The following is a 25,465-nucleotide window of genomic DNA, read 5'->3' as shown; positions in this document are numbered from 1 at the left end:
ATTTGCGAGCCTCTCCAAACCAAAGAGAAACATGTTTGAGATAGTTCGTAGAGTGTAGAACTCACTCACCAACCTAGCAACATGATTCCTAGCACAAATCTCATCCGAATTCTCTTTTTTTGCTCCAAAGCTTAAGAACTCGAGAACTCCGCAACCTTAGCTCCAAACTCGAAATCGACCCACCAATTCATGCAGTCTTGCCGAGGGAAGCCTAAGGGACTTACCCATGGTGCTTGTGAAGGTTGGTGACCACCGGGTGATGAAGGAAACGAAGAAATCGCTCGGGAAGAGGAGTCCAACCGCTGTTCCTCGTGCTTCAAGCAAGAACACCAAGAAACATCAACAGTGGTTCGAATCTTCTAGGAAAACGCAAATGAATTGGATGGATGGGAAGCTTATGAGCTAGTGATCGCGTGAATACCACATGCGTACCTCGATTCGGCTTCTAGAGGGAGGAATCGAGGGAGAAAGAGAGAGAGAGAGAGAGAGAGAGAGAGAGAGAGAGAGAGAGAGAGAGAGCTTGGGAGATAGGGAGAGGTCAAGCTGCACGGTGGGAGGGAGAGAGAGGGAGCAGGTGGGGCTGCTGCCCAAGGGAGAGAGGGAATGGTTGGCCCACCAGGTGGGCCCACATGCTAGAGAAAGAAGTCTGTTTCCACTGCGAATTCATTTCTTTTTCTCGTCCAATTGACTTAAAACAAAGCGCTCTAATGCTACAAAACAAAATTACTCAAAAATCAAACATAATGCTTATGAAGCATGATTAGGCTTAATTACGTAATTACGACTTCGTGACGTGACATAAACCTATTCAAATAGCCGTATCCACGGTCATGGACATGCGAAAGCAGCAATCACGTTGACTAGACTCGGGGTACTTGTATCTTGATGAGCGAATGTGTGGACTAGATATCCGTGTGATGAGGTTCCTAGCTTAATCCGTCAGAAGCTGTGTGGTACTAGAGGTACACCAGATGTGATGATAGGGACTGCAGAGCGAGGTATAGCTCCTCCAAGGACCGAAAGCTCCCTAAATATAACTTGTTACCTAGTTTTGAACTATTTAAACTGTTTTGAAGTCAATCATAGATGATACAATTGGATACCTAAATAAACTGCTTTACGTTTAAAACTAAACCGTAAAGCATTATCCTTGAATTACCCCCTTTATGTATCTATCAACACCTTAAAGTAGTATAGGGCTTGTTGAGTACCTTCTGTATTCAATCTTGCTGTTATTTAGATGTGGAAGCCGATGCTAACTTTGCAGGAGGTGAAGGCGAGGATGAAGAGTAGTCGTAGAAGTTGCGTTCGCACCCTAGCTGCTTGTGGCTTGGGCTTTCGTTTTCCGTTGTGTTTTGTTGGCCGCTCGGCCAGGTTTGTTATATATAGTATGATTTGTAACCTTTTGTACTATGAACCTTAATACTTGTATAAAATTTGACTGTGATACTACAGCTGTTATACTGTGCGTATCAACTACTTGATCCAGGGACTGATACAGGTAGCATAGGAGATCCCAAGTTTAGGGTCTTATAAAGGGCTCAGACGATGTTTGATGAAGTCCTTGGTGACGTCGTACGCCGTCAACCCCCGCTCCTTCAGCTCTCAGATCTTGGCAATCAGAGTCCGGTGGACAGCGGTCTCCCTGGGTTCCTTCGTCCATAGCTGCCTCGATAGTGGTGCAAGACCTCGGTACGGGAGTTCTGGCAGGCTTGGCTAGTAGTAGAATCATTTCTTGTGCCACCCCGACCAGAAACTCTTGGCAAAGAAATTGATGTACTCCGCCAACTTCCCTTCTCAGAGGTGAAATCTGACACCGCCACCGACCTTTCTCGAAAACCCCTTTAGTAGGTAGGTAGAAGTACCTAAATAGGTCAATGGACGACCTCGCACAAGTGCGCGAAGACACTGAGCATGATGATGGAATTGGGGTTGAGGTGGATGAGTTCAAGGCCGTAAAAACTAAGCACTTGAAGGAAGAAGCTGGAAGGGGGGAACAGAATCTGCAATGGAAGAAATCAAGGGAGACAACCGTCTAGTGGTGTCTGGATTGGGCATCGTCTTGCCGATAGTCAGTGCGCAGGTGATTAAGGCGTGTGAGGAGATGACCTCATCATGCTCCACCCAGGCCAGAAACTCCTCCGAGACCTCGGATTCCAGCCAAGGAGGGATTGCAGCTGACACGTCGCCAGCAGCAGAACTCTCCACCCTCTCGGTCTTCTTGTGGCCCATGGCATCGAGAGGAAGCAGTTTGTGGATTTTAGGGATTTGGAGGCGGTTTAAAGCGAGAGATTCACTTGAAAATGGCTCAAGGAAAGCGATGACGAAAGAGGCAAATGCTGTGTGGGCTTCCTATCTCATTTTATATGGGGACGATGGCACTCTGGATGGCTCTTCAACTGATGTCGTGACGGTTCCGAATCCGACTCAAGGCCACGTTTTCCTGCTTTAACATTAGTCGCATTTAATGCTCGACGAATGCGGGAGCAGTTGGGGCAATGACATAGACAACATGACACACTATGCCTCTATGCGCGTGCGATTTCCTAGCGTCATCATGATCTTTTGTGAGGTAAAGAATCTCTTCACCACCATGTAAAACTTCTGCTGCGACGGTTCAAATTCAAACTCGGCCAGTGATAAGTCATTTCTCCGCTGTCCTTTCGAAAGGTTAGGACAAATTTTCTCGGATGAATCAGAATTCCTACTCAGAGATAATACCTTCTCGAGTGCTCGCTTGAATACTTGAAGGTGTTAGAAATCCCGAATAGGCGACCTGACGACCTCGAGAATCTGGTTAGATGTACCACCCTAATCGGGAAACCGAGTCCTACTCGATGATGCAGTCGGTCAAAACGTTTATCTTTGATGATCAAGCCTTTGATTCGTCAAAGCCTCATTTTACGTACTGGTGGGGGCATGACGATAAGTAGTATAGAACTATCATATCCGGATGCCCCATGGTTTCTCCGTTATTCTTAGGATATATCTTTATCTTTGGAAAGGAAATCCCTGAATGCATGAAAACTATTCACAGATACCTAGGATATCTCATAAATAGAAAAGTTTATCTACAAAATTAAAAAGGAAGGACTCCAGAGACCGTACGATGACCCCCTATATATATGGAGCCAGGGGACCCAGCGGAGGACAAGTCCATACAAGCCATTAGAAGTCAATACATCTTCATTGATGCTATTCAAGCATGCGGAAGCTTTGCACCTTTGAGCCCTCTGCAAGTTAGATCCGTATTAGCTTCTCTCCCCGACTACATACAAGAGAGCCCTCCGACTAGGTTCAGATTTATCTAGGCTAGCCAAACACCCTTCTTGTACCGAGTCACAGAGATTAATACAAGACCAACAGAGCGTAGGGCTATTATCCTAAGGGAGACATGAACTTGTATAAGATCTTGTGTGCATTGTGTGTTTGTTTACTTGAAGCATCTCATATTATTTCTATAAGTTTGGAAGTTCGGTGGTTCATCAATCGTGGATATGATGAAAATAATTCTTGCATAGTACCTTGAAGTAAATATAGTGCGACGGAGAAAACCTCTGTGGTAGGCAACGGTGGAGGTGATGTGCGCGCGGCGGCACACCCTCTCCAGAAAGCTGATGCTATAGGCAAAGTGCGAGAGACGGCACACCATCTGGAGAAACCAGACGGTGCATGTATGGAAGATAAATATTAGACATCTAGATAGGGAAGGCAAATAATATAAACATGGATGTATTTTTAGAATGTATGGAATGTAAATATTGGACATCTATATATGTAAGATATATAATGGGAGATTGAATGCATTTTTGGAAGGATGAATATGGTCTAATTTTGCACGGTGACTGTTTGACCAACTTGGATGGACGGTTGAGATCGATCGAATCTACCACAACTCGTATATTTTATAGGAGTCAATAAAAAAAGATAGAAAAGGAACCACATGATGAGGTAAACACATCCCTAAATGTGTGAAGAAATGCAGACGGACAGTAGCCCGATTGGCAACACCCACATGGGCGTGGTGAGCCGAGGGGGGGGGGGGGGTTCGATTCCTCTCTCCCGTATCTCCTCCTATAAAAGACTTCCAAGAAAAATCCTGAGTAAAGGGGGCTCAATTATAAAAAAAATAAGTGAAGAAATTTGTAGTGCAGATTGACAGAAATTCTGAATTCTTTGTCTACTGCTCTTACCATATAACTCGATCTTCCTGTTTGTTACATAACTCAGACTTGTAATCTTGAGGGGAGCTTTCTGAAAGGTGAAAGCCTGTGAATATAGGGAACGATTAGGGAAAAGACACCACGCGCAAGTAAAAGCAGCAGTAGCAAATTTCATGACTTGTAGACAGACTAACCTGGTAGAAGGGCCGGATTGCGATGTAATAGAAAAGCAAGCAAAGAAAGCAACTTGGGCGAGCCGACTCGACCCAAATCGATCTCTCCGCCGCTTCAAATTAAACCCAGTCTCGCATGCCTTTCCGCTGGCCGGGCTCCACAAGGATGGATTGTAATGTAATGGCCGTCGGTTACAGTAGCTAGGGAGAAGAAGGAGCATGTGGCCCACGCCAAGGCGCCAAGCCATTGATCACGAGTGCCTGTGCAGGCTAGATGGTATAATAAACTATGTATATTTTTGTAACCTTATTTATAACTTCACATAATTTTAATTTGGTCATTGCTATTGTCAGTAATTGTACCATTTTAGCATCAACTTCTTTCAATTTATCTGGCTAAGACTCATAATTTCAACTGGTGCTTTATTGTGTTTTTTTCCCTATCTATATGGGATCATAATTCATACATTAGATTATCTTGCTAATTCTGTCGGATACGATAACTTAGAATACTCTAGATAAATAACTACATATAATCTAAAATGGTATAGTCCATGTGCAATTAATTATAGATAGCGCCGGAAGAAAAGAATGAGGTACTTGGTTGGTCTCTATCTCTTTGTTTTTTTTGTCAACGGAGCAAGTTTGAATGAACATCTTGTCGCTGAAAAAAAGGGCGAAGCACAACGGCTAGATATATGAATCGGTAATAGTGGCTTGAAATATATATATAGTACGGAGTACACCTTTTATTTTAAACTGCTACTACTCCTACTCCTACTCCTACTAAGTGAGGTGATATCTATAATTAATGAAGAAGCTTTTACAACGGTCGGGTGGGGTGGGGTCGGGTGGGGTGGGGGATTCGAACTCAACCCTCCTCCAGGGGATCCAATGCAACGGGTTTCTTTTCGTTTATATGCAACGGGAGCGCCCAGGCTCTCCCCTCCGCTCCGCTCCTCCCCCCTCCCCTCTCCGCCCAAATCCAAATCCAAATCCAGGACCTGGGATCGATTCCATTCCATTCCACACCAATGGAGACCTCCACCCCTCGTCGTGGCGATGCTGCCTCCGCATCCTCCTCCTCCCCGTACGTGTCCATGTCCCCCTCCCCCTCCCACACGCCCCGCTCCTCCTCCTCCTCCTCCGCTGCCAAGCCCAAGCCCCCCCGGAACCATATGCATCGGGGGCCACTTCTCCTCAACAACAGCCAAGACTCCAACAAGCCAGACAAGGGCGTCAACATCCAGGTTCTCCTCAGATGCAGGTATGTATTTCTATACCCATCCCATTCCCACATCCATCTATGCTAATACGCTATGCTATGCATGAAATTCATACCAGTTTGAGTTTGATCTACATATGAATTTCTGGACTACATACATTGATACATTAGCTACTGCATTAATCAGCTCTGTTTCCAAGGAACTAATACCGCTGCTTAACTTAACAACAGTAACCGTTCTTTTATGATAAAAAAAACAAATGTCCAAATTTAAAAACTTATGTTAATTTCCTCCCAATGTTTGTATATAGGCCATTGAGTGAGGAGGAACGGCGCCTCAACACTCCTGTTGTCATCACTTGCAATGACCAGAGGAGAGAGGTTTCTGTTGCGCAGAACATCGCAAACAAGCAGATTGACCGAACTTTTGTATTTGACAAGGTACTGTTCCCAACTCTCCTACTTCGACTTTTTTTGTTGTTGTTGTTGTTGCCAGACCTCACCCAAGCATTACCTTAATCACTTCATAACAAATGCACGCAGGTGTTGGGACCAAAGTCTCGACAACAGGATGTGTTCAACCACGCTGTTGTGCCACTTGTCAATGAGGTCTTGGATGGTTACAACTGCACAATATTTGCATATGGCCAAACTGGAACTGGAAAAACATACACCATGGAAGGAGGAGGAGGGGGCAAAGCCCAGGTAACTTTAAATATTCACATGCCACAGATGTTTTCATGCGATTTGTTGCTCGAATAGAGGTGGTAACTGCAGCTGCATTTGTGTAGAATGGTGAGCTGCCATCTGATGCTGGTGTCATTCCAAGGGCTGTTAAGCGCATATTTGATATCCTCGAGGCACAAAGTGCAGAATACAGCATGAAGGTTTCATTTCTTGAATTGTATAACGAGGAGCTCACTGATCTTTTAGCTCCGGAGGAGTCTAAATCCTCTGATGACAAGTCCAAGAAGCCGATGGCGCTCATGGAGGATGGGAAGGGAGGAGTTTTTGTTAGGGGACTGGAGGAAGAAGTAGTTTCTTCAGCTGGTGAGATCTACAAGATACTAGAGAGAGGCTCTGCAAAGAGAAAAACGGCTGAAACTCTCCTCAACAAGCAAAGCAGTCGTTCACACTCTATTTTCTCAATCACCATCCATATTAAGGAATGCACACCGGAGGGTGAGGAAATGATCAAGTGTGGAAAGCTTAATCTCGTTGATCTTGCTGGATCTGAAAACATATCTAGGTCCGGTGCTAGAGATGTAAGTTTTTCTCTTGGGAAGCTCCTTTTTTCCCCATGCCTAAATACCATGATCAAGTTGCACCCGTTAGAAATGCTTGAACTATTGTCATCTGTTTTTATAGGGGCGAGCTCGCGAGGCAGGAGAAATCAACAAGAGCCTGCTTACACTTGGGCGTGTCATCAATACTCTTGTTGAGCACTCTGGGCACATACCATACAGGTCAAGCTAACATTAGCTTTGGTGAGGGTTCCTTATGAATCTGCTCAGTCATCTGACATTTGGGTGTTATCATGCAGGGATAGCAAGTTGACAAGATTGTTAAGAGATTCCTTGGGAGGGAAGACAAAGACTTGCATCATAGCAACCATTGCACCTTCAGTACATTGCCTTGAGGAGACATTAAGCACTCTGGATTACGCACATCGTGCAAAACACATAAAGAATAAGCCAGAGGTTGGGCTTGCTCTTTGATATGTCAAATTACCACTAATGGAAGTGCAATCTTTCTCTTGGATACTTGAATTTAATAATATGCCCATGGTTTCCAGGTCAATCAGAAGATGATGAAATCTGCACTCATCAAAGATTTGTACCTCGAAATGGATCGTCTCAAGCAAGGTATCCTTCTTTTCTTACAAGCATTCAAGATTGTTTGGTGTTGAGAACTTCGCTTATTATCTAAGCGCGTGCAGAAGTTGAACCTGTGCTCTTGAAATAAAGCACGAGTAGAATAATGGCTGGTTCTATGAAACATAATTACTGCTGGATGAAACTTTTCTTAGAATTTCAAAATCTAGCTTTCTTGTGTCTTATTCATCTCCTAACGTCAGAATTATTTAACACCATGTACCTGAATATTGTTAACGAAATAACACCTAGCCAGTTTAATTATACATGAAAATCCATGTCATCAAATTGTTTATCACAATCTTCTAGTCCTTTGATAAACGCAGAGATCACAGAATACACATATGTAAATGCTAGGGCGCCTAGACACGATGCTGCTAGATTTTGGATCTTTCTCGTAGGTACACTAAAATCTGCAATAATTCTCTTTAACCTTCTTGTTCAATCAATTTTAAACCTTCTGAAAAGCCAAATACTTCAACTTGCTACAGTTACTAAATGGGATCCCTCTTTTGAACAGAACTATATGCTGCAAGGGAGAAGAATGGTGTTTATATTCCACGGGAACAATACTTAGCAGATGAAGCTGAAAAGAAGGTACTATGCCCTATGCCCTCTGTATTACTTATACATACACTAGGTTGTGCATATTCTGCTGGAGTCTGACAGAGAAAGTTTTCAGGCTCTGTCAGAGAAACTGGATCGTTTGGAGCTTGTTTTGGAATCAAAAGATACGGTATGTATTTAATTCTGTTGGAGGATTTGCAGCTTGCTGAAAAATTAATGCTATAAATTGGAATCTGTAATTGTAACAGCAATTAGATGAGCTCCAAGGGCTGTATGAATCTCAGAAAGCTTCAAGTGCAGATCTAAGTGATAAACTTCAGAAACTACAGGTACATGTTGTATTGTCATATTTCTGTCAGATAGTTGAATAACATGTTTGTATTTACATTTTCCACCGTTTTGCAGAAAAAGATGCATGAAACTGAGTCCACCCTAGTGGATCTTGAAGAGAGATACATGCTGGCAAATGATACAATTAAGGAGAAGCAATATTTGATAGAAAATCTTCTTAAATCAGGTTAGAATTTGTCCCATCGAGGTCGAAACTTATCTTAACGAAGACTCATTGGTTTCTGTACGTGTTCACATGTGAAGCGTGGTACTGTATACGCTTAATTAAGCATTTGCTAAGGTTCTCTAGCTTGCTGTATAGAGAATTCTTATGAGTAATATCATACAGTACTACTGTTTGTTTCAGCTCTTTGTTCAATTCCATTTCGCCTTGAGATACTTTTTTGCACTGTATTTTTTTGGTAATTTCAGAACACGTGCACCAAATGTGGTTACACTTACCGGTTCTCTTTTTTTTTTTTCCTTTTGTTTTTAAATCTTTTCAGAAAAAGTTCTTGTTGGTGAAGCACAAGCACTCCGATCTGAGCTGGAGAATACAGCAGGCGATCTATCTGGGCTATTTTCAAAATTAGGTTTGTCTCCGTTTCTGCAACTACAATGACCTTCTTCCTTCTTGTTAATTTAAATAGTTTGATTTACATGCATGCATGTTGTTGATTTTCAGAAAGGAAGGACAAGATTGAAGATGCAAATAAAAGTATAGTTCAACAATTCCATTCTCAGCTAACTCAAGACATGAGTCTCTTGCATAGAACAGTTTCAACCTCGGTCTCACAACAGGAGAGCCAACTAAAATCACTTGAAGAAGAGATGGAATCTTTTGTCTCCTCTAAGGGCAAGGTGCACTAACAAGAGAACATGTGGCTATCAGTGTATTCTTTATTTGTATAAGTTTAACCATGCCACGTTTTCGTAGGTTGCCGGAGGACTTCAAGAGCATGTAAGAGAGCTGAAAGAGAGCTTCAACTCTAGGATAGCAGAATTGCATGGTTATGCAAATGAACTCAAGGTCAAATCTCAGTTGAGCTTTGAAAAGCTTAATTCACAAGCTATCACACACACATCTGGTCTTGAGGATGTAAGTGTACCTAATTATCCTATAATTCTCTTATAATATGCTGACTATCTTGATCAATTATTCCCTTGAACACACATTGAATTTTGTTTGGTTGGTGCAGTGCTTGAAGGGCTTGTTGGTTGATGCTGACCAATTACTTATTGAATTACAAAATGGGCTTTCTCAGCAAGAAGTGAACTTTGCTACATTTGTTGAGCACCAGCATGAGGTTCATCTTATCACAATGCTAAATTTCTACTTATTGATTATTCTCATATTGTTGATCACAGTAGTTTAATAAAAAAATTGCACTCATACAGGGACTCTCTAGAAATTTAGAGAGAACAAAGTCCGTTTCTGCAACTACAATGACCTTCTTCCGAACTATAGATGCTCATGCATTGGAGCTCACAAAGATTTTGGAAGAATCACAGATGGCACATCAAAAGCAACTCTTCCAGCTTCAGAGAAAGTTTGAGGTAATATTCTGTTTCAGTCACATATTTTGTAACTTCCTCATTAGTCCCGAAAAATCTGTTTGGACGATTCAAAATCTGATGACACGAAATGGATTCAGGTCTTTGCAGCTGATGAAGAGAAGTATTTAATGGAGAAGGTAGCCGGGTTACTGGCAGAATCAAATGCTAGAAAGAAAAATATGGTATGCATACCCTAGTCCATAGTATTGTCATGCTTTTTCTTCATGAGTTCAATTCCTTCTCATTCACTTCAATATCTGGACGACGCCAAACCAAATGATGTACAAGTCACTGCTGTGGCACTTTGGTTGTAATCCGATGCATATTACTAGTGTATTATACTAGTCAAATTCTCTTCAAAGAGAAGCAATTCTATTTGTGAATATCTGAGATTCATATGTGGTCATTTCACTAGGTTCGAGATGATATATGCAGCCTTGATAAGACTGCTTTTGAGCATTCCAACAATTTACAAGCTGAAACCAGCAAGCTTCATGATTTCTCATCTTCTATGAGAGAGCAATGGGAATCCTACATGGAGAGAAGTGAAGAGGCATTCTGCCAAAACGTCTCATCTATTGAACAGAAGAGATGCTTCTTGGCAGAGAATCTTCAACAATGGTAAGTGCGTCTGTTCCACAGTTATTTGTTGAAACACAGTAACTAACACATATGATTTATTCTACAGCAAGACAAGGGCAGAATCGTGCTCAGAACAATGGATTTCTGCTCAGAATTCAGTATTGGCGCTTGGAAGAAGCAATGCAGAAGCCATGGCTTCAGTCATAAGGTAATGCGAATTTTAAGATAGTTTTGTTGGATAAATAGTTTGAAGAGGACTTCCATCTTGTTCTATGTGCTAAATATTCCTATTCCCTGAATGAAGTGACGGAAACGAGGCGAGCAATCAACTTCATACAAGATTTTCATCTGCTGTCACTGCTGGATTTGAAGATAATGATGTTTCATGCAAATCTCTTCTTTGTTCTATGGAAGGTACTATTTCTGCATAGTGTTGCCTCTTTTTCTGCATATTACTATGTATGCATTTTCGGTAGTCTGAAATTTCAAAAACTGCTTTGTTTGGCAGATTCATTGAAGTTGGACCATGGCAATTACAAGAATGTGAATTCTATGATCATCGCATCAAGAGCGGAACTCCAACACTTGCAACGTGGGCACCATGAGAAGATTACAGAAATCTCAGGGAATGCCGACAGATCTCTGGGAGATGATTATAAGGTGGATGAAGCGACTTGTTCAACACCGAGAAGGCGTGAGATTAATATTCCCAGTAGGCAGTCAATCGGGGAGTTGGTAACTCGTGTTGAAGATGTTGTGAAGTCATTCTGGGACAGCACAACACCGACGAAACTTGTTGGAAATGGAAATGGGAAGCAGCACCTAGCAGCTTCGACTCTGGAAACCCAGTCCCAGAGAGCTCCTCTGGCTACAATTAATTAACTAGGAGCAAGTATTATTATTGTATAGAGGATACATATGTTTAGTGGATGCTCAAGTGGTGGTCTGGGGGATAAAATCGTGCATTGTTGGAAGATGAATACTGCACTAAATCTTTTAGTTAGATAGTTCGTAACTAGCCGAGTACCGGCGATTGCGCGGCTAGCTATCCCTATAATTTGTTGGAATTTTCATCGAGCATAATTGATTATTCTTTTTCATTATGAACCTTTTTTACACAATAGTAGGCACTGAAACACTGGTAATGACTCTGTAATTTCTTTGATTACTTGGACTAATTAATTATGAAAACATGATGATTAGACTGCATATGAGCTATAGTTAACGGCATTAGGTTGAATGCCCAAAATTTCTGGCAAAACATCAAATATGCTACGCATGTATAAAAATATGTATATGTATACAACATGGTGGGCCAAGTATACTATTTGAGTTGTCTAGTATAAACAATTTCTATTGTTTTATTTATTTTCTGTTAAGAACCTTTATGTTGCGTCCAATGTTCGAATGCTCATCCCAGAAATCCAAGGTGTGCCACTGTTGCCATATTGTGCTTATAATTTTTTTTCTGCAATGCACAAAAGAGCCGCATGTCATTTCATTAAAGAGGAAGAGTGGAATAGAGTATAACACCACCACCTACACCCTAAATTATAACATTTGCGCCAAAAACGAGATGAAAACGACCATAAAAACTACTAGGATCAAGAAAATCCAAAACTATCTAGCTAATAAGCTCTAGAGATCCTTAGCTCCGGTAGCACACCAAATAGCTCCCTCGTTTGCCACCATTCTCACCACTAGACTCACATTCGGAGTTGCACTTTCAACACAGTCATTGTGATGTTTCCATAATTCCCAAGCTTCTAGAGTTATAAGGGAGTTGAGGCATTTTCTGAGAATGTTTGATCGTGAGGCACCACCAGCCTGAGAAGACAGCCATATCCAGTTGAGGCGCCACGACTTGCAGCTCGAGCTTCTAAAGGATGGTGAACCACACCTGCCTTGCAAGCACACAAGAGATCAAGATGTGTTGGATGGTTTCATTAGCTTGGTCACAAAGGGGACAAGAGGCTGGGTGCGGTTGTCCCCGCTTAGCCAACCGGTCCACTATCCAACATTTGTTGAGCGTTGCAAGCCATAAAAACAAAGTCTTCAAGATGTGCTTCCATGGGCAAATATGATGGAGCCAACAAAAAAAATGCCATAACCTGATTTACTTGAGTAAACACCCGACCTTGTCAATTTTCCAAAAATGATGATCATCCACACCTTGCTATAAATTGATTTCTTCCAATAGATCTTAGAGCTGAAGGTATTCATCAAGTGCGTTGACTGTGAGAGCGCGCCTCTGATATCCACCACCCATCGCCGATTATCGAGTGCTTGACCCACTATCCTTTGATTAATAGCTCACCAAGGGACAACTGAGATAAGATTTGAGGCCAATTCTGAGATCATCCTACCCTGCAGCTACCTATCAATCCAAAACTTCATGTTTGTTCCATCGCCAACAACAGTCACAGTGGTCATATCAAACAAGGCCCTTGCATTTTGATAGACATACCTGCACGTACAATCCTATCCATGGGTGAGTAGGTTGAGTCTTGTGCAGCCACAACAATCTAATATGAAGAGCCCAACCAGGAGTAGCTAGGTCATGTATGCCCAAGCCTCCAAACTGGATCAGCTAGCACACTAGTTGCCATGAGACCAAACAATCTCCGCCATTGGCTTGTTCCTGCCCCTTCCATAAGAAGTCTCATATCCTTTTTTTAATTGCTTTGAGAACCCATTTTGGGAAATCCATCATGATCATTTGATAGATGTGCGTCGCGGTGAGGACCATGTGTACCATGATCAGTCTACCAGAGCTCAGTTCCTTAAAGAAGCCTTCCATCTCGGCAAGTGATCTACTGCCTTGTCAACCGAAGGCTGCAGCTTGGCTTTGGTAGGTTTCCTGATCAACAAAGGAAGCCCCCAGGTAAGTGCATGGGAACTTCTTAACCTCACATGATAGCTAATACATGATGACTGCCAACTCAACTTCCAGACACTGGATAGGAGCCATCGAACATTTGAGAATGTTTGTCTTGAGCCCTGAAGTGTTACCAAAAACCTCCAACAATTGCTTGACCAAGTCTAGATCCTCCACTGTAGGTCGAAGAAACAATACCACATCATCTGCGTATAGAGATACATGGTGTTGTAGCCCCTCATATAGAAAGCAGCTGCAAGAGACCATCCTGGCATGCCCGGTCAATCAGCGAGCTCAACACGTCCATCACTAGAATAAACAACATAGGAGAAAGAGGGTCTCCTTGCCTGATTCCGCGATGGTGCATAATGACCTCTCTCAGCTCCCCATTAAGTAACACACGAGTAAAGGAAGTGTGCAACAAACAACACAAAGATTGCACCAACGATGGGCAAAACCCAAACTCTGTAGCATCTCCAGCAAAAAGGGCTAGGAAACAAAGTCGAAAGCCTTGAATATATCTAGTTTGAGAAGAACGTGTGGCTCCTTCTACTTATGCAAGTACCTTGCTGTTTGTTGTATAAGAAGAAAATTATCCTGAATGCATCGTCCATGGACAAAAACACTTTAGTTTGTGGAGACCATGGAAGATAACCTTAAAGTGAGATGGTTAGCCAAGATCTCCGTGACCAAACTTTGCAAAACTATGCATAAGGCTTATAGGGCGATAGGCTTTCACTTGCACAGCATCCATTTTCTTCGGCAAAAGGGTAAGAAAAGTTGTGTTTAATAACTTAAACTTGGATCATTGCCCTTGCTGCACCACCAATAAAGCCAACATGACATCACTCTTAACGATCTACCAGCAAGACTTATAAAAATGGCATGTAAAACCATCAGGGCGTGACGCATTGTCTTGTGGTAAATCTTGAGTGGATAAGTCATCCAAGGATTCCTGATCATGATGCTGCAAATGGAAAGCTGAAGGGTTTCGCATTGCACTTCTTTTCTCAGCGTTACACAAGAGATTAGAATAAAAATCAAAGACAACCGACTGCTTCTCATCCTAACTAGTGACAAAATGATCATCCACTTGGAGCTTGTCCACAAAATTCTTTCTTTACTGGAACCTGGACTGCTGATGGAAGAAAGTGGTGTTGGCATCCCCTTCTTTAAGGTAGAGAACATAGGAACAGAGGGTGGGCAAATGTGCGCTTGAGGGAGGCCAAGCTGAGATAGTGTTGTTTTAATTTCTTGAGTAGCCACTCCTCTCCTGATAAGTGCCGAGAATCCTTGGCAATCTCTAGACGATGGAGGACCTCCTTGGCCATAACGAGCTGAGTCTTAATGTTGCCAACTTTTTGTTGACTCCAACTCTGAAACCCCCTCCTGAAATGGTGCTGCTTGATAAACATCCTCTTCACTGGGCAGATCTTCGAAATGGGACCCTCCCAATTGAGTTGCATTGCCTCCTGGAAACCCTAAAGATTAGGCCAAAAAAATTCAAAAATAAAATGGCATTTGCCATGTGTGTTGACCTTAGGACCAAGCAACAATGGGCAATGATTCGAGCCACCAACGCAGAGCTTTGCAATAAGGAATCCAGAAAGATCTCCCAGTCCAGTGAACAAAAAGCACGATCAAGCCTAATTAGGGTAGGAGAGTCATGCTCATTCGACAAAGTATACTTATGGCCCAAGAGAGGGATCATCTTGACTTTAGTGTCATCAAGTAAGCGTCGGAAGTAACCCATCGTGGCACGATTTAGATTCACATTGTTTTTATCTGTGGAGACTCGACCAAACTACACTGAGTTCAATTGAATGGCCGATCGTCTACTTAAGTTGAGGGCTAACATATACTCACCAAAAGGCACGTCATATGTTAAACCTCAACTAATGCGACAACTCAATGCACCATCCAATTTAAATGAAGGCAATGATGGTAGTCCCGTTATGTGTATTTTGATAATTCCCAGGAGAGCTATTATCCAATACATATCTCTACCAATATATATCACAACATAAAAAAAATATACAAGGGTTCAAGTGATTGCAAGTTGATAAAATAAACAAGTGACAAGGTATTATCTAGCGTAGTCATACATAAATGGCAACGGAAAAAACATCTAAAGAAAATAAAAACTGGTGGCACCATTTGTCCACAAGACAACTGATTGAGGTTAATAGTAGTATAGCAACTACTCGTCACCGCACAAATAGCCGACACCTAAACTTCACCAGCAAAACAATCAACAAAGCATAGTGAGTACGAATGTACTCGCAAGACTTACTCATATGGTTATATATATTCCTGACTCCAATGATAATGCATTTGGATTGAATTAGTAAGGAATCATCCACAAGGTTAATTTGAATTATGCAAAAGGCAATTTAATGACATAAACATGTAAGCACCTAGCATAACTTAACACTTAAGCTATCTTAGCATGACTATAAGGACATAATCATAGACAACAGATGAATATGATTATCTCAACCTAGAACATAACAGAACCATCTCACCTTCTCCCACATATAACCACCATTCCCACAAACACCAAACGGAACTCTATGGTGACGTCTAATGAACATTAAGCTTGCTCATAACTGAGAGTGTGGCAATTCGAATTGATTTTACACTCTACAAGGGAGTACATCTTTACCCACACGATATGAGACCACCCTCCATACAACCCATCGGTTGCAAATGATGATTCACATAACAACGGTTTACGTACCCACCCTGAACCTTTGTTCCCATGCCTGAGTATGTGGAGGCCATCTAGGTCTATTCCTGGAGCAATCTCAAATGCCTCTTACAAGCCCTCTCGCTCACATCATGGGCACATGGGTCAAATGAATGCAAAAACTTACGATACTTAACTCCTTCTTTCCATATTTTAATATGTAGTAGTACAGAAAAGTGCTTAATTCAACAACGCCAACAAACGGTGCTTAAATGTTACAAGCGGTCGATGACAACTGGGTCGCTCTCTCGACCTGCCCCTAACACCGCCCATATCTCGCTTCATTCTCACAACTCATTTTTCCAACATTAATTTCATCGTGAAAGTAATTAAGATCTATAGCTCGCGAACGATGGAACATTCCACCGCTCGACTTCTACTGGTGAACTGTGTGTTGCTAAGCTTTTCGGAAAATTTTAAGTTAGACATTAACATGGTTATACCCAAGTTATAAGGATGGAGATCGTTAATAAACAAGATAGGGATAATTGCAACAAGATAGATGCTACCTTCCGACATCAACTCGCTAAACATGCATATACGATACATAATAATATCTAGCAAAATTGACCAATAATTTACTAAAATATAGAAAAAATATGCATAGATGCTTGCCTTGGTGCTCAGCTTCGCAATCAGGATCAACCACAAAATTCTCCTCAAGAAAACCCGCCACTCTTCGGTTCGCCAATCACTAAAAGAATGAAATGCATCGTCATAAGTATGATGATATGCTATAAAGTATGCTTTATGATGCATGATCATGAGCAAGATGCAACATGACATGTCATGAAAACAGTTGCAAAAGAAAGCTTGATTGATCAGGCTAGAAGGGATCTAAACATCACATAAGATAAACTAAGTTCACTGGGTTCTGGGTGTCTGGCGGTCAGATCGAGTGAGGTGGTGGTGAGACCGTGAGGGTTGGACAGAGAAGAATTCGGTACTGAGCATCCATGGCAGTCAAACTGGACCCATGACGGTCAGACTGGCCATAATGGTGGTGTGACTCCTAACTGTGGAGTCTGAAAACAATTAACCGGCTAGGTTCCAACCTGATCGTCAGACTGGCCCAGGTGGTAGTTAGACCACTGGGCCTGGCCGACAGCACCTCGGCGAAGTCATCGGTGAAGGCTCCGGCGATGCCTTTGATCAAGAGGGATACCAAAACACTCTACAAGACTAGAGGAGTTTATATTTGGTGGTTTCAGCGACATGCATGGGGCCAAACTCTAGGGCCCCATGGATGACATCCATGGTTAGGGGTGGAGCTCGGATCTAAGCAAGTGGGGGTCGGTTGGAGCTCGGGATTGATGGGAAAAAGGTGGGGGAATGTATCACCTTGATGTGGGGAAACTTCTTGGAGGGTTGGCCGGTTCCGTGGAAGTCTTGATTTGGAGATCGGGTTATGGGGTGAAGCTCAGCCTTGAGATAGAAGAAGACACGTGGGAAGCTTCTCCGGTGAAGATGAAAGCGGGGAGTAGCTTGGGAGGCTTTGTGAAGCTTGGAGGAGGTCGTCTCCGTTGATCTTCGGCTATCGTGGTGGTTGAGGTGGTGCTCCAACTCTCTCTCTCTCTCTTTCGATTTTTAGGTGGAAGAGGAAATGAGTGAGGGAGAGATAAGAGAGGTGGCCGATGGGGTTTTAAGTGGGTGTTCTGAGCCTAGGCGATCAGACCACGGGCTGGGCCCACATGCAACAAGTTCTTCCTCATTTCCCCTTTTCTACCAATTCTTTTCCCTTCCTTCCTAAATGATTTTGGGCTATCTAAACTACTCCAAAGGTGATTCCACTCATAAGTATATGGTGGAAATGTGAGTCGCTTATCAACGTACCATTTCAAAATGTTTTGAACACCTAAAACAAAAGCCAAAAACATTAAACATGCTGTCATTATGCACACGCATGCTTTATGACTATATTAGGGTTTTTGGGGTGTGACATTATCCGCTGCTTGGTAAATCAAGTTGAAATTTCTAGCCACAAGCCTCGGGCCAGCACACAATGCTTGTACATCCCGTAGCTCTTGAAAAACAAACCAGTTTCTCGGTGTCATCTTGAGGACCGTACACCCCTGTAAACCACCAGTTGCGACCCTCTTGTTCAGCAAATTGGATCGAGACCGAGTATACATCAACCTAGGTACCAAGGTCCTGACATGCAGCTCCAATTAGATGCACTAGTCACTTATATACTTTTGGATCTCTTTTATATTTGTGTTTGAAAAGCTAACACTAAAGGAAAAAGAAATGACATTATGAATTAGATTTCAGTAGAACGACAGATATATAGTCGTATCAATTAGACTCCCATGAATGCAACATGCATGACAATTAATTTGATCAAGCAGGGCACCTTTTCTAGATTATTAGAGCACTTTAGGCCTCTCCCAATGCTCCACCTTGACTTATCTCTTAGATATTAAATACACATCAATGTAGGATGAAATCTGATGTGGCCCAAGTTAGTTGAAGCCCAAGATAGTGAAGAAGTGGAAGTCGGGACAAAGATTGGATTGAATTGGATATCCTTGGATGTTTATAGTCACCACATGATGTAGTGATGCTTGGCAGATGGGTTACTTATTTCAAGATTTAAATTCTGTTGTTACCATATGATGAGATGGTCACCGCATGATTGGGTGGCCTATGGTGTGGTGCATAGGAGGTCTATTGTAGAGAGGTTGCAACTCGGAGAGACCCATAGCAAAGTCACCACATCATATGGTGGTGGTTGAAGTAGTCATTGCATGATGCAGTGCATCGTACCTCTTTTCTAGAGAGTTTCAAGATTTGAAGTTCTATAGGAAGACAAATCACTGCATGATGTGGTGATGGTGGTCACCACATGTTGCGGTGCACCGTCTGTCACTTGCAGAGAGTTTGAAAATTCTTAAAGATCGATGATGAATAGTCACCACATGATATAGTGGCCTCACCATAAGATGCGGTGAGTTCTACATAATAGTAAAAACTAGTTTTTACTGTTGGACTTCCTACTCACCACATGATGCAGCCCACCACATCATATGGTGATCTAGGATTTTGTAGCATGTGAATATTAATGGCTAGTTTTCTTTAGGGCTATAAATACCTCTTCACCTTCTGCATTGAGGTTCTCTTGGCTGGTTAGTGAGGTCATTTACATCTTAGAGATTCAAGAGGAAGAAGAAGACACTATAGTGATTTGCAAGTTTCTTAATTGAAGATTAAGGATATTATTAGTGTTAGGAGAGTAGCTAGTGTGCATATATCCATCTCTTTGGCTTAGATTAGGTCAAGTGAGGTCTTTGGTTTGCTACTCTTGGTGATTGGTGTCACCTAGGTGGCTTGATGGCGTTTGATCTTGATGAGCTTCATAGTGATGATGTGTTGAAGCCCTAAGATGATTATGTGCCAGTTTGGAGTCCACCGATTCAGTGTGAACAAATACTATCCCCTAGAGAGCGCTTGATCCTTGTGCGGATCAAGAGGGACCTACACCCATAAATGTGTCTGCATGAAATAACTCCATTGCTTCTTTAATATACCTAATGCTAATACACACGCACACGGTATTGCTATTTTACATCTATGGTGTAGCGCACCTACTGAACAAAATTTCAGTAGTAATTACTGAATCGCATTTTACTACTGAAATTTTGTTCGGTAGTACTAAAATTTTGTTCAGTAGATGTAGAATAATATGCTACACCTAGATGTAGAATAGCATTTGTGTATTATATAGTTTATAACATTTTCTTGAATATTTTAAGATTCACTCATATGCATATTTTTTTCAACCTTGGAAAACGAGTTACACATATCTTTAGATCTTGTTAAAAAAAATATGGGGAAAACAATCTAGTGCGTGGGGTTTATGTCTCTTTGGATGCGTGGGGTTTATTTACGTAAACTGTTAATGAACTCTAAATACATAAACTGTAGACTGTAGTCTCTATGGATGCTTATCCAACTGTATGAAAAACTGTTAATTAGAGAAGAAAGAAGAGAGGCACTGCACACATAATATGAACAGCAGCAATATGATAAAACGTAACAAATCCATGAAACCAAGAACAATAATGCGCGGGACGGAGCGTACGTACGTACGTTATGCAATACAATGCAAGAACGAGCTGACACCTGAGACCGACCGGTACAATTGTTAATCTACCAAATTAATCAAGCACACTAGCTACAGGCAAGCTAGCTAGTAATTAATTGATAAGCGATTTGATCAGTTGGTGGATGTGGAGCAAGAGGAGGACTTGGAGCTACTGCACTCGTCCTTGAGGCCAGTGCTCTTCGTGGGGAAGAGCTCCAAGGTTTTCAGAGGCCGGCGGCAGCATGGCGGCAGCTGGAGACCTGCACCGCCCTCGTCAGAGCTGCCTGATGCTGCAGCACTGCAGTTGGCATTGCAGTGCTCCATCGTCCACTCCTCCTGATTGTTGTTGTTACTGTATAATGCAGCTCCATAGGCACCACCTGCAGTCATCTTGCCTCCACCTCCTCCTGCTGCTGGATGAACCACCGGAAGAGTCGCCGCCGGCTGCCCCAAGTAGCCCTAGGTAACATGCATGCATGAATCGTCATATGAACGGTACTAGAAATTGATATGATTCTAGGGGATTGGAAGAAAACAAAGAATGAAGATGCATACCAGGTGGGGCATTAAGGTGGTAGCCGCGTGTGGGTGGTGGTGCAGCTGCATCACCGCCGGATGCACACCGGCGCTACTGCCGCCGGCAGCAGAAGGAAGGGCGTTGTTGTTGTTAGGACTAAGAGGAGGGGGAGCCTGCTGCGCGTACTGCTGCTGGTGTCGGGCGCAGAGGCGTCGGCGGAGTCGCTGGCGCTCGCGGGCCTTGTGGTTCTGGAACCAGTAGAAGACGTTCTTGCCCTCGATGCGGCCGTAGTAGGCGAGGTGCGCCGTGATCTGCTGGATCTCCGCGGCGTTGGGCGTCCGCACGCCGCTCCGGTACATCTCCTCCAGGATCATGAGCTGCTCCGGCGTCGGGCACCAACGGGTCGACGGCGTCTGCGGCATACTGATGATGGACTCGATCAAGGTACGGTGTGCTACCTAATAACTCTAGCTAGCTGCTGGCTATATGGTAATGTGTTCTAGCTCTCTTCTAGTTGTAAATCATGCGTGCTTGCATGCATCAGTGATCTGCCAGCATGCAGCTCTTGAGATACTAACTGGATGTGTATATATGGAGCTAAGCAGCCTAAGCTAGATGGCTAATAGATCGTAGACAAGACAAATATATATTCCTAGCTAACACCACTCAGCTGTCCGCAGCTTGCTGTGTTTTCGTAGTATGTCGTTCTGATTTGGATGGAAGGGAATGTGATATAGATCCAGTTATATAGAGCTAGCTAGCTGCTAGGGCTAGGGAGCTATAAGGCATGCAGCTGCCGATCGATCAGTGGTGCGTGAAGCAGCAGTGAACCATCGAGTGATGAAGGGCGACAGGGAAAGTAGAGGCGTGTGAGCCAAAATGGTGCAGATCAAGACAAAAAGGAATGCAAGATAATTAATCATTATTGGAAAATAAAATTTTAAAACATCATTGGTTCCATAAACTTTAAAAGATATAGAGGAAAATATCAAATCCTGCATTAGAATATGGAGATAACTATAGGCAACTACATACTCGATTAGGACACTGAAAACACATGTAAGGTGCAAGTATAATAACCATCCTAGTCAAGATGTGTAGTCACATATATGAAAAAATAGATCTCCTCTTTTATTATTTGCATGTTTAAAGATAAAAGCAACACAAGACAAAAAAAAAGGATGCAAGATAATTAATCATTATTGGAAAATAAAATATTAAAACATCATTGATCCCATAAATTTAAAAAGATAAAGAGGAAGATGTCAAACCCTACATCAAAACGTGGAGACAAATATAGGTAACTACACACTCGACTGGGGCAGTGAAAACACATGCAAGGTGCATGTGTAATGATCATTCTAGTCGAGTTGTGTAGTCTCATATATGAAAAAAATAGATCTCCTCTGTCAAGATGCAACAAGAATGCAAGATACTAAAAGTAACATGTTGGATTTTGTGACCCAAGTTTCAGGATAACAATTGGGGTAACAATGTGTAGGAACTTTGTACCAACTAAATATAATTACCTCCAAATATCACCCCAAAACCTTATCGGACACAAACTATCATCATTGGTAGTGGAATCCCTAGATAAAATCCTATATTCAACCATTCATCTATTCAAAATTAAATTCATAACTAAAAGGCTATGTGTTCTTATCACAAGTTTACCTCAAATAGTTCATCTATGGGTCCTTGCTATAAAACTCGCCTACTGGGTTGATGACCTCCCTCGTTATGAAGTGAGCCATCTCCACTCGGATTTCGTCAAGTTCAGACTTGTGAAGCATGCTTTGAGAGATGGTCCTACGTTGTGAAAAGGAAAAAAAAACTCGAAACAATCAGCAAAAACACATGAGAAGGTGAAACTAATATAATATTTGGTGCAATGACAAATATCGTCTATGCTTTGTTTGTATACAACCCTCATAAACTGGCAAACATAGACCCTGTTTGGCAGAGCTCCAGCTCTGACTTTGTAGGATAAAATAGAATAATTTAATATATATTTTTAGTCTAAAATAAGAACAAGATGGCTCAACTGAAGACCCTCAATTTGTTCACAGCTCTAGCTCTAAGAATTTCTAGAGCTAGGTATAGCCAGCTTCAAAAAAAATGGGAGCTGTTGCTTTGCCAAATAGGCCCATAGTATCCACATAGCATGATGCCATATGGCTGCTTGTGACACTACAAAAGTTATTATTACATAATCATCGTTTGAGTAGTCATCATCATTCATAAATTCTGAGATACATGCATAAGAAATGTGTAATTACCGAAAAATGAGTATGACGAGACATTTTTCCATGGATCAATTGTGTCTCCCTCCTTTTGTGATGTAATTCTCGAAAGCCCTATTGATAATGTCTAAAAGTTCTCGGTAGAAGAATACAAGATAGTCCAAGGAGTCTAAGGACACTATCCTGCTATCATGCGACACCTAGCATAACTAGAATCTAGTGGTCGCTGCACATGATCCATAACCAATAAGCCTCAGGTTAGGTTGATGATTAAGTGCAAAATCAAGAGTATTTCGTTGCAGCACTTACTTAAAATTGTAGGCACCAAAGTATGCATGAATTATCGCGTATTTGGAGCATAGCATTTGTAGTGTATTCGTCGACATCTTCAGTGTCGGCATGGATCTTGCATATTAATTATGGGTCAATGAATCCGATCGGCTCCTTGATGGTTTTGATTGCTAATACATGTATCTTTAAAAAGAAAGTAGTTAGACATGCTATTTAATTGATAATTACATGAACATATGCAGAGGTTTTAGACACTTATTACAGTGTCCAGCATCTCAAAAGATTGACATCAAATTTGTTGTAGTGGAAAAGGGCACACAAGTCGTCAAAAGAGACAAGGAGTTTACCCCCTTGTCGAAGACATGCTTATACTGGTACACTACAAGGATGGAAAATAACCCCTTATTGTTGGTCGCATCCATGTACCATGAGTGCAATCCTTTTAACTGCCATGATATCCCCTCTAACTATTTTGTTGTCATGGTATTTGAACCAACTGTACTTAGGTTTTTTTGTAGTAGTGGCCCTCTCCTTCGCAAGTGGGCCCATCATGTCGCCAACTTCTTGGCCCTCGTCGGAATCGGAGGTGACGGCCATGGATGTCTCCTCCGATGAGGTCTTCTTCGACTTCTCCTTCAATGAGGAGGAGGCGGGGCTTAGAGGAGGAGACGAACGCCGACGAGGAATAGGAAGAGGAGGGTGGCCTTACCATGGAGGAGGATGTCGATAGTAACTCACCCTTAGAGGAGGAGGCTGAGGCCTGTGGTGATGATAAGGGCCACGACGGCGGTGACTCTGACGACTGCGGTGCCATCGGCCCCCTATTCGCCATCAACCACTCTGCCGCCCTTGGTGGTGAGCCAACCAAGAGGTGGAAACTGTTTTAGGAGTGATTAGGTCTATGTGATGCATGCTAATTCAAATGTGACAATTTGGATTTAGCAGCCTACTTTTGCGACCTGGATTGGGGGATTTTGTGTGAATCCAGATCTTTTGTAGTGATTGATGATCTTTCTTTTGTGTAAATTCATGAAAAGATCAGTTAGCAGCTGTGACAGTGCCGCCAAAAAAGGCTAGTATAGTGTAGGTCGGATAACGTAGAAGGCTAAAATGTAGTAATCATGTAGTGATGATCTTCTTTTGTGTATAATAAAAAGATCAATTTTTAAATTAAATTCTCTTGGGTTTCAATTCATTCTTGCATTTAAGTTCAATCTTTTGTTTATCTACATGCCTCACACACTTCCAAAGAATTGTTGTGTTAATTTTCTTTTTGTTTATGTAGTTAGGTCTTGTGTTTAAATTTTTAAGTGAATGTATGATTTTAATTTGTTCCTTATGTTTAAATTATCTTGTGTTAGATTTTGGCCACAACTGAATATAGTAATAACATGTCAACAAATATATCCTGGAACCCTAGCATGAAACACAAGCTAGCTCAGTCGGTCTGGTCATAGGTATGAGGTTTTGAATTAGATTCCCGAGCAGTGCACTGGCGAAAATGGTGATGAAATGGTAGGAAAAAAGGGGGTTGATTGGGAGCGATGCACGTGAATTGGCTATTGTTCAATTTTGTTTTTGTTTTTGGCATATTTTACTATTTTTTCGTCTTTTTTCAGACATTTGGAACCAAATATCACTGATGTCTTTTCTCTGACGGTTCCAGATCCGAACCGTGGGAGATAATATTTATCTCACACAGCTATTTACCCGTCAGATATATATAACCAGTTATTATTTCTGACACTATATATAACAACAATGGCTTAGAAACCATCTGAGACGAGAATTTTCTAGCCTTCTGAGATGAGCCTTTGTGTACTGCAAGCGGACATTAAATTGCACTCATGAGTCCTGAATTGCCGTCGCCAACTAAAAGTGTAAAATTGTTACGTTAACTTCAAAGTTTTTCTATTTGGAAGTTGTTCCACATTACAGTCAAATGTTTTTGGAAGCTAGAGGGACCCGAAAGCTACAAGTTATATTTATCTAGCGGCAGAAGACCTATTTATTGGACGTCCCATAAGTCAAGCTCTTTTGAAATGACCAACACTACCCCGGCAGAAGACCGGCTTAAGGACATCTGTCGGCAAAAATTCAGAATGAAGGTATATTTTCTTCACAGAAACATAAAAAGTAGTAATAGATAGTGGGATTGATAAAAAATACCCGGGCAAATGCAGAATGGCGGCAAATGGAAACACTCTTTATTATTTACTTCGGCACATATCT

General features: G+C 42.0%; 2 protein-coding genes across 2 annotated transcripts; one reads left to right on the top strand and one right to left on the bottom strand.

The window, feature by feature from the left end:
- Positions 1-5,254: 5,254 nt before the first annotated feature.
- Positions 5,255-11,578, top strand: LOC133905430 (kinesin-like protein KIN-5A). The gene is made up of 21 exons (XM_062347194.1): positions 5,255-5,603; positions 5,873-6,002; positions 6,105-6,266; positions 6,353-6,826; positions 6,930-7,027; positions 7,105-7,261; positions 7,357-7,426; positions 7,956-8,032; positions 8,118-8,171; positions 8,251-8,331; positions 8,408-8,519; positions 8,839-8,925; positions 9,018-9,193; positions 9,270-9,431; positions 9,532-9,639; positions 9,731-9,889; positions 9,988-10,071; positions 10,305-10,510; positions 10,578-10,679; positions 10,776-10,885; positions 10,980-11,578. The coding sequence occupies exons 1-21, from the start codon at positions 5,371-5,373 to the stop codon at positions 11,351-11,353; spliced, it is 3,216 nt and encodes a 1,071-aa protein (XP_062203178.1). The 5' UTR covers positions 5,255-5,370; the 3' UTR covers positions 11,354-11,578.
- An 8,736-nt stretch (positions 11,579-20,314) lies between these two features.
- Positions 20,315-21,121, bottom strand: LOC133905499 (WUSCHEL-related homeobox 3A-like). The gene is made up of 2 exons (XM_062347303.1): positions 20,738-21,121; positions 20,315-20,641 (listed from the first exon to the last, which is right to left on the bottom strand). Exons 1-2 carry the CDS (start codon positions 21,119-21,121, stop codon positions 20,315-20,317), a joined length of 711 nt encoding a protein of 236 aa, XP_062203287.1.
- Positions 21,122-25,465: the final 4,344 nt, after the last annotated feature.

This window comes from Phragmites australis, chromosome 22 (genome assembly GCF_958298935.1).
Source record: "Phragmites australis chromosome 22, lpPhrAust1.1, whole genome shotgun sequence".
Lineage (NCBI taxonomy): Eukaryota > Viridiplantae > Streptophyta > Magnoliopsida > Poales > Poaceae > Phragmites > Phragmites australis.
Note: the sequence above shows the minus strand (reverse complement) of the source record. Positions and strands in the feature narration are given on the sequence as shown.